Genomic DNA, 10674 nt, shown 5'->3' with positions numbered 1-10674 from the left:
CACCGGTGAGATAAGATTACAAAGAGTTGCTTTTCCTTCCTCTCTTCTCCTCGGAGAATTGCGGAGATCGGCTGGCGGAGTCCCGGCGAGAAGTTTAATTCTTAAAATTGCTCTCCGAGTAGCCGCTTGTTAAGCATCCTTTCTCTCCCTTCTTCTCTTTCTCTGTACCTTACAGATTGTAACTTCGGTGCATTCTTTGTCAAAGTTGCACCAGAGGATGGGTAATTGTTGTGCGGTCTTTCGAATTTTGTATCTTTGTGGCCTTGCATCTTGTTCTACTATTATTTGTATGTAAGATTAATTTGAAAAAATATTAATAATATTTATTATATTAATTTATAACATATTAAAATATAATAAAAAAATATATATATAATCATATACGATATATGTATATACAATAATCATATATATAATTTTCTATATTATTAATATAAAGAATGCGTAGATTATCGTATGATAATAAACGAGTTTTTGTAATTATTTTACGAGTTTTTATTTATTTAGACTAATTAGTTAATGTGTAAAATGAATGATTTACTTTGACATGTTTTGATTAACTTTTTTTTTTAAATTAATCAATAGACGCTATATCGAATTTTTAAAAACGCCAACCGATACAATGCGCTGTTGCAATCTTTCTTTGTAGACAGCCAATAGATACAATTTTATTGAGACGGAATGAAAGTAGCTCGATTGCATCCTACCGTTTTCGCGGACTCTGGCTTTGAGGTCATCTTCGCTTGACATTAACATAATTCCAAGATGGGATGAGAAAGAGAGAGACAGAAAGAGAGGGAGAGGTGGGGAGGGGAAAAGAGAGGGAGCACAGTCGCTTTGCATTCGGTCTACACCGCGAACTATTCCGGATGCCGCGATGTGGTCGTATGTGCACCTTTGTGCTACTGCGCGACCAGTGTGGCCTTTGATGTTCACGATTCCGACAGAAATGCGCGAACACTGCCACTGCGACGTTCCGTTCCAACGCATCCACTGCGCATCCTTTAGAATGCCATTATCTTGTTCCCCGCTGCCTCCCAGAAGACTTCTCGGCCGCGCATCTCCGAAGTTAGCGGCCCTTGTTCGCTCCGAATACCCGAAATTCGTCCTTTGTCTTCCAAAGTTTAGTCGCAGTTTCTTAACGCGATTCTGTCGGTATAAAATTCTCGGTATCGGATTACAATCGATACGAGATTTTGCTGATTTTAGATTTCAATTACGATTTCGCAATCGCAGCTAAATTATGACAGATATTTATGACTTTTGTCGTTTCTATTAAACATAAAATATTGAGAGATTATGAGCAATTCATTATTACCATATATCACAATCATAAAAATGTTTCTTTTTAATCTTTCGCTTGTTTGTGTTATCTTAATGGCGTGTAAATAATGTGATGATGAAAGATAAATAAAACACATTACAACCAAATGTCGCAGAAACATTTATCTTTTCATTAATTAATTTAATTATGAGCGTTTAATTAATTCGTCAGATACGTATACATAGATTCATACCTATTACTAATATCAATATTAATTTATTTATACTCCTTGTTATTTGTTACACGTGCAGACAAACAATAATTTGATTTGTTTATCGTATTAACTGCAGATTCAGTTTCGCTCAATTAGTTCTAGAGTGCAAAATAGAATTATTGATAACCATAATGTAATTCAAATGTATGCCTTGCAGACGATAGTGCATTCCGTTTTGACGCGTATGATGTATCATTCTCCTTGTTTAACATTCGGTGTGGACAACTAGAATAAAATGATACATCATGTGCATCATGCGTAATATATATAAAACACATCTCATATATATGTATGTATATGCAACTAAAAAATTTGTATTAAATTTAACACAAGATGAATATGATAAGAAAAAGTAACACAAATATTATGTAAGAAATTAACAAAAAAAAAATGTAACAGCAATCATATTCCTTTATCCAAATTAATATCGTTAAATTAATATGTTAGAATAAATTTAACATCTATATATAATATTAACACATTCATCTATCTTAGAATTTACGTTTCAAACAAGATTATTTTTATGTTACTTGTTCTCTTACTCATCAATTGTGTTATTTTAATAGTAAAAAAGGTTGAGTATGAATTTAATACGAAATATACAAATAACACAATCACATTATACTAACTCAACATTCGGATGTACTAAAAATCCGACAAAAAATTTTAACAAGGACTTGAGTGAACCGTTTGTAGCATAAATGTTTTTTACGAACACATTTATATACTATAAATATATATATATTTTTTTTTTCAATATGTAAACAAAATTTACATCCCCTATTGATGATCGCTGTAGCGTCATACATTTTTTTTTTATTCATAAAGAGGATTCCCTCTGCGGCGTCGTTTGTTGGGTTAATACAGTCTGCGCCGCGAATAACGAGACGACTTCCGCTTCCGCGGTTGCACACGCGGCGCAACGACTTGAGAAATATCGGGGAAAGAAGTTATCTCAAAATTCCCTTCTCGAGAGAGAATTTTGTAAAGGACCGCGGCGCACGCGAGAGTGTATGTCGCGGTTCTATTGAAGCACCGGCCGACGATGGTAAAACTGCTTTAACGACGTCTTTCGCACACGCTTGTGCGGTATAGTTCTCCCGCACAGGGAATCTCTGGCCGCGATTACGTCGTCGTAGACATGAGGTGTACCGTGAGGAAATTATATTTTTCTATCGTATCTCCACGCAACGCTTCGAAAAATTAATTTACAACGGACGTCGTAATACAATATATATATATAGGAGACATGCCGTCGAGTTAGCTATATTTCTATGAAGAAAAAAGCGTGCAGTTTATCCCGATAGTTCTTAAACAATTAAGATAATTAGCCTGTCGATCCATTTGACGAGTTGACAAAGTTTTGCTCCAACGAAGGCATCGACGTACTTCACAGGCTGAATTTTGTTAGAATTGCCGACGGATAGACAAAAAGAAAAATCATATAGGATAGATAAAAAGTCCACGTCCATCGCGTTTAAATCGCCGCGGAATGAGTTGAAGCCACTCCACATTGTCACTCTCAACCGCGAAGAGCCCGGAGCGAATCGACGAGTATCGCTTTGATCGTGTATACGTCATCGCCGTCGTCGTCCCAAACGAATCCCCGTGGAAACTACGTGCACACGTTCTCTATTCGTTCGCCATTACCGGAAGTTCGTACATCCTGGCAGGTAAAGGACGTACCGAATGAGGAGTCGCATCCAGAATCTCTCCGCGAACCACCATGGCATGGTGGCCGGTTGCACTGGTTAGAAACCGGTTGTACGAGCAACTTTTGTAATGAGATTCCTCAAACGCCGCCGACGGCGATACAGGACGGCAGTGAGGGCCGCGGGTGAAGAGAGGAAGTTAGCAGGGACGGATCTAAGGGAGTTCGTGGAGAGATTATACCGAGAGCTCAACGCTTAAAAGTGTATCGCATGATAGAATCGTTAGTTGTCGAATACTTTTGGAGAAATAAAATCATTTCGTTATTTCTTTAACTGCGAAGCTATAAGAAGATATAAAGTCTTCGAAAAAGTTACTTTTCTAAGGAAAGTTGCATGAATCGTGAACTCACATTAAAAGAGATCAGACGGACTAAAGAAACAAGTATGAATGAATGAATTCATTCAAACGGAATTTTGTACATACAAATAAGTGGATAGGAATAAAATCACTCACTTTAAAGTTACTTTACCCAAAATAGCATAGATACGAATTGTCGGTATTAAAGACACGTCTTAATTTTATTACAGTGTGCAATGTGCACTTGCTGCGTTATATAACATCACTTTCAAATAGCATAGTTTATATTTAATTCAATCTGCTTCCTGTAAATTTTATAATTCTGATTGTAAAACAACATACGAATATATTCCGGAAGTGGTTTTAAACGTATCAATTCTTACTTTACTCTTTAAAATACGTTGGATATGCATCGAAATTTATAATGTAACGTTATATTAATATATCTCAGTAATGATGAACAAAAAGTGCAAATGTTATTGCATGCACATTTCTTCCAAGTCAGAAATATAATACCACGCAAGGACGACAGACTGACGTTTTCGCGAAGAGCAGTATCGTGTACAGTTTCGTGTGGTCGGCCACCTCGGGAATCACGCAGGACACGCACGCTCGCGGCCGTTCACACGCACGAGAGTGACGTGTAAAGCAGGAGAGTGCCGCCCGGCTTGGAGTCATCGTCAGCCGGCAAGGCCAATCATCTGTTCGAGGGCAGCCATGCAGAAAGCGCGGTGAACGGATTCGGCTCGTGAAATATGCCGATCCCGCAGCCGGATTCCTTTTTAGTCGAATACGAGAACGTGGCTGCCCGCGAAGACTCGGACGTTTTCATGTGAGAGGCGATAAATTATACATCTACGCGGCGGATTCGTTAACTCCGACTCGGATGTTTTCCAATATTCTTCTTTATTAAATATTTTAATATTGAAATTTAAATTAAAAACAGTTACAGATTAAATAAATTTTCAGAATTGATCTATTTTTGACTGAGAGATCCGACTAAAAAGGTCAGTTTTTTTGTATAATTTTTAAACCATAAATCTCATTTAGAATCACACACAAAAAAATCATAAAACAACATCGAAAAATCATAAAAATGGGTACCTCATATTTTTCAATCTGTTATTCAGAAGCGAACCACCTGTATTTTTTAAGCGAAATGTGATAAATACATAAAGCGCATATTTCAATAATCTGTCGCTTGCACGATTTATTTTCATTTTCCGAACAAAATTTGAAGAATAAACGAGGGAATATAATTTGTTTCTCCACGCATTTACTCGAAAACAAATGTCCAAACTAGCTATTGAAGCGGTTGTCGTTAATTCGAGCAGATTGCAACGAAACTGGACCAGCTGTGCAAGCACGATAAGCGCAATGACTGCATCAATACGATATCCGAACGATATTATCAATTGGAGATGCAAATATAGTAGTCGGAACAAAAGTATCGGCCGATAACTAGCGGTTAAAGTCGTTAAGAGGAAAGTAAACGCAGAAGGAGCGCCCTATTTTTTTTCCCCCTCGCAACTCAAAGAGCGAAAAAGGGAGCGAATGCACGGAAAATTACGTTATGAGTTTGTTACGGGATTGCGAACGACGATCTCGGAGGTGCGCTCGTCCGACAAGCCATAAATGCTTCGCGCGGTATTTCATTTTCCGCGCGCCAACTTTACGAACAGAGCGGCTCGGGTTTCCGCTCGCGCGAGAAAAACCATTCCGCCCATCGCGGAGGAAGAACTCTGCAGGATGAAATTATTTGCGCGACGGTCGTTATTATTTTTCAGCGACGCGTAAAAATTTTACGAGCCTGGCGTTATGCGAAACGCGCGTTTCCCTCAAAGTTTTCCTTTTCTCTCTTTTTCTTTTTTCTTCTAAAATAAATATACTCTCTCCCTCTCTCTCTCTCTCTCTCTCTCTCTCTCTCTCTGTCTTTCTTTTATATCTCACATATAGACTACGAGAAACACTGGTAGTCCCCGAGTTAACTCGCCGCGACTTCCGAACTACAAAACTTAGGACCCCAACGAATGTCTGCAGTTCGCCGAAAGAATATCAGGGATCGTACTGCCGAAGTTGCAACTTTTATTAGCTCAGAGAGAGTCGAGAATCTTGATTTAACCGATTTTGCAAATTTTCACTGTTTGCTCAATACACGGTACACAATTGCGTAGATTAAGCATTTTTCTTGTAAATAAAAATATTGTGTTTTATTTTTTATAATATAAAATATATGAACATTTCGATAAATGGATAATTGATTATTGGCTCGATAAAAGAATATTTTATGGATAAATCGTACAATGGGCAGTCTCTTATAAAAAAAAGGATGAATAATTAATCGTTACTTGTTATTATATTGCGTGATATACAATAATAAATAAATATGTAACTATTTAATATTTTACAATGATTTAAAAACATAAAATCAGTTATTTATTTATTAAATTAAGGTTTATTTTAAATTTATTGATTTAAGTATAAATTTTTCGTTTAATAGAATCTCTATTTCTTTTCTATAAACGCTATTTTTATTTCGTGTGTTTTCCGTTTCAATCCATTAAAATATATTAGATGTAATAATAAATTGCTACGATTGCAATTAATATGAAGTATTTTTTATATTTTCGTTCGTGAATCGCTAAATGGATCTGAGATGAACGTGTTCTTTCGTGGCACGACCGCTACTTAATTACGCGGAGTGCCTGGCAGGAAGAACTTCCCACATATCACTAGGCCAGTGCTACATTTCGCGAAAACCTCGAACCGAGCCAGCCGCCTGGCTGCAGGAAAATCAATAACATCTTTAATCCGTCCCGGTGAAATAAGCTCGCACGGAGTTCATTACCGCGCGGTTACTTCAACCAGTTCAAGAGTCCAGTCCATTTGGTGCGACTCGTACGCATTTTTCACTATTCGGCATTCTAAGCGCAAGCAGTTTCATTATTCTTCGCTGTTAATCGATAAACATTTATCGAAGAAATAGCGCAGGGATGTCGGATTTAAACAATTTTATTTATAATTTAAATTGTAATAAGGCTCAATGAATTTAAAACTAATAAGAGAATCTATGGCTCGTAGCCCTGTTCTCTTATTAGTTTTTTATTTATAATATTCAATTGAAGACCGTTTAATGTAACAACATAACTAATACGAATACAAAGTCTGTAACAGTCTAGCTTGGATCTTAGTTGCTTATAGATATATAATTTCGCGTGAATTTATATACTAATATGTGTAGTCTTTCTAAACTGCGCGCTGAATGATTGTCGATTCTGAAACGCAACTCTAATAAACTACCGCAGTACTATCACGAATTAAATTGATTAACAACTTAATAATTAATTGATGCTCTTTTGGCATCTTATATCGATCATGTTAAACTATATTAAAATCTGAAACTAATAATTCTTATTGCGAAAAAAACTTTATTTATGAATTAGTTATGGTATAACTATAATTACACTAATTCGTGCAAAGGCCGTTCTTTGACTGCAGAATTATGAATAGCTCTTCGTTAATGACAAGTCGGCTCTATATCGAGGAAGACCTTAAATCTCGCGTCTCGCGTCTCGCCGAGAGCGTATAAGGCTTACGCAAGTCTCGTCGAGAAATAGGATTCGCTTCGAAAATCCAAGCGACGGGCTCGAGACTCGCCTGTTTTACGGCACGTAAATCAATTCGCAAACGCGCGTCACGCGGATCCCCGGTGTCGTAACGCGCATATGTGAAAATAAAATTACGATTTGTGTTAACAATGCGTGTGTTAACACAGCGTGTCGCGACAACGCGCGGCCGCGTTGCCGTGCTCGCGGTATTGTTGTCATCTATCGTGATCGTCCGCGTTATCCACCGGCCGGCGGGGATGACAGCCGTTCGATCAAACGGAACTTAAATCAAAGGAGGACGGGCTCAAACGGTATCCTGCAAACGAAACTTAAATCTGTTTGACGAGAAACCGACTATCCCCTTTAAGCACGAGGATGTCATGCGCCATCAATACGTATCAATTTATGTGTTTTTCTGCAAAAGATCGTTCGCGTCTATAAGTTTATGCTCTCTTTCTCTCTCTCTTTAAACATAAAACTTAAGCTTTAAGCCTTGAGAAATTGACCATTGACCAATCACAGTCCTCACATTCGACTGTGATGGATCAATTTTCTACGACTGGTTCAAGGCTTAAGTTTTACATCTTAAAATCTCATTGTAGATACTATTTTATTTGTCGTTCCCTTTAACCCTTTGAGTGTTGTGCTTTTTTGATGCTCGATTACATCTCCGTTTTTTCAATAAAATGATAATAAAAAATGATAATAATTATAAATTATACGATAATACAAATAATTATACAAGTAATAGATTTAAGTAAGACTAAGGGAATATAATCTATAGAAGTAGATACACAGCGCAGAAATAAAAATACAACTATATAATAGTGCTTCACTCTGGATTTTAAAACAAAAATATACTTTTGTAAAATCACAATAAGTGTTTTAAAAGAAAAGAAAAAAAAGAGTTTTTCTAGTTCCTTCTTTAAGTTTTCGAATTTCTTTGCTGAACCGAGACAAATTCTCTTTATACATTTTGTAATTAATGCACACCGCGCTTGTTGGAACAATATGCAGACCGTAACGTACACGTGCACCGTTGTAGAGCGCCGTCGCGGTCCTCACAATTGGGACACCTCGCAGCGCGCGCGAGCTGCATTGCGGGTCGTTCGCGGCGTTTTCCCTGCAAAAATGCAACATCGCGACCCGCAAATCTTCCTGCTGACAAACAAGTTTATCACCATTGAAAAAAAAAAAAAAAAAAAATCGATTCTCTGAAGCACCGTTTCGCTTTTACCCAAAAGCTTCACGGTAAATTCGAACGATATCACAAATCCCGTATTTACACGTCACTTTTAACGGTAATTCACTTGTGGCATCATTTTACGTTAAGTCGATACGAAGAGCGCAATATTTTGAATCAAAGATTGGACAACTATTGAACGTTGAAAAATGAATTTATCACGATAAATTTGGAAGTATTAATTAAATCATAATAAACCCCAAGTATGCATCTTAAATTACAAATTTCACTAAATCTAATTAGTACTTAATTTAGCACAAATTTACTCTGATCTAATAAATCAGTTTCGTTGAACGTTAAATGGTTGGGTAGTTTGTAATTTAAGATATAATTAGATTTAATTTAATTGTATTTGTTATGAAAGAATATTTATTTCAATATGAATTTTCGTTTATGGCAACGATAAGACAAACCGTAAATTCGATCGATTTTAGTAATCGATTTTGATAATACTTCAATTTCAGTGAAGATAGATTAAGTTTTTACGTGTCTATACATATGTCGGATGTAAAAGTTTTCTAATAACTTAACGTGATAAAAGTTACGCTTCTTAGATATCTGTTGATAGTAACAAGAACTTTAGCTGTAAGACACAATAATTGATATGTGTCTAACTGTCCAATAGCGTTTTACGTGGAAACTCCACGATTGACATGACAGGCGTAATCGCATTCTAGCGAGATTCCATCGTGAAAAGGAAAAGATCTTTACGAAGAGACGGAGAAACGAAACGAGTGCTTCGCGCGTCAATGACTTTGCCATTTAACATCATTAAGATAAGAAAGCACGAAGAGCAACGACATAGTGAATCATGAGACAAGTAGTATTTTAGTCGAGATTTCTGCTTACGCAGAAACTAGTCTGCATTTTATTCTTGAATGTATATAATGTGTATAGCCATGATCTATAAACATTCTGAAACAACATACGAGCGTTATTAAATAACAACGTGACACACTTCATTTGGACGTGAAAAAGGAATCACATGCAACGCGACAGTAAACTCTCATTGCGATGCAAACAAAAGCGAACGGAAGGCAACGCAAATTTTACTCCATCTTGGAAACATATATTGTTCGCTCGCGTTACACTTTTCACACAAGCACACGGAAAATTAATAATGACTTTGTAAAGCGCGAAGCTCGTATAAATTAAAAGGAACTCCATTACAGAACTACTCCGTTTACTGAACTGTTTACAGCTACCAAATCTTGCTTCTGGCTCTATGCCATTTTCTTAATGAAATTATGACCTTTTTAAAATTAATGTTTCAACATTTCTAGACGGTAACGTCTCCAAAATATCGTGAATTCTTTTAAGCTAACGAGATGTTGTCTTAAAATTATCTTATAAATTACGGAGATTTCATTGAAGATAATGTCATTTCGTAAAAGACAATATTCTCCTATTCTTTTCAAAGATGATATTCAAATATCCTTCGGCCATAATGCTCGAGATGTATCCGGACGTAACGTACCGGAATCTGCCTGTAGGCAACAGCCGTAACGTTGGGAAAAGTTCGCAAGATCTGTTTGGAAGTAATGACCAGAATTTCTTTAGGGTTAAAAAACTCAAAGTTTCTTCAGTTTCAAATGGCTGATGAAGCCATATTGCCTTGCGAAGTTCTAACATGCTATTTGAGAGTTTTCGATGATGAGACACGCAAAATGTTTTTTTCTTCGCGGGGATGACGGATCGTCGCCTCCGGCGAGGTGACATCCGAAATCTCGCAGGTCCTGACTAAAGTGGATGTTGCGACTCTCGCGTGGTACTCACCCAGAACATGACGTTAAATCCAAAGATCACGTATTTGAGGCAGCAGCTCACCTCGCTGGTATCCCTTCGGTACTTCCGCACGGCGGGCATGACTGAGAGACATTTATCTACCGGTCGTGTGAACCCCACGCATACGTGCCACACAGACACAACACACCGAGCGGATGTACACGCGTGCGACGAACGGTGGCGAACGGGGGGTGGGGGAGGGGGGTTAGCGGGGAGAGCGCCGGGGCTGGGGGGGGGGAGGGCAAACTCTCCTTCGCGGCCCTTTTTTCTCCTCCGTCGGTGCCTTTTTAAGAATCGCCCACGCGCTCTTTCTCTCGCTCTCGACCTCTTTTTCTCTCAGACTCGGTTGATCAGCTGATCACAGTATCGCACCGTACCGCAATTACGACTACCGCCATTGTCACGTCACGGCGTGTACTGCTCGCAGCCGGATCAACGAGACTGCCAGCAAGTCGTGATCACCGCCTGCCCCCGCGCTGCACATTGCGCG

At 37.9% G+C, this 10674-nt stretch overlaps 1 protein-coding gene across 3 annotated transcripts in view; it reads right to left on the bottom strand.

Moving 5' to 3' along the window:
* Tsp26A (Tetraspanin 26A) overlaps positions 1-10265 on the bottom strand; it is a 112927-nt gene extending 102662 nt beyond the window's left edge. For all 3 annotated transcript variants that reach the window (XM_018542770.1, XM_018542771.1, XM_018542772.1), the window contains exon 1: positions 10176-10265. In XM_018542770.1, the coding sequence (XP_018398272.1) occupies positions 10176-10265 (90 nt within the window). The remainder of the gene's footprint in view (positions 1-10175) is intronic.
* Between the last annotated feature and the right edge of the window lie 409 nt (positions 10266-10674).

Source organism: Cyphomyrmex costatus, unplaced genomic scaffold (genome assembly GCF_001594065.2).
Source record: "Cyphomyrmex costatus isolate MS0001 unplaced genomic scaffold, Ccosl1.0 scaffold344, whole genome shotgun sequence".
Classification (NCBI taxonomy): Eukaryota; Metazoa; Arthropoda; class Insecta; order Hymenoptera; family Formicidae; genus Cyphomyrmex; species Cyphomyrmex costatus.
Note: the sequence above shows the minus strand (reverse complement) of the source record. Positions and strands in the feature narration are given on the sequence as shown.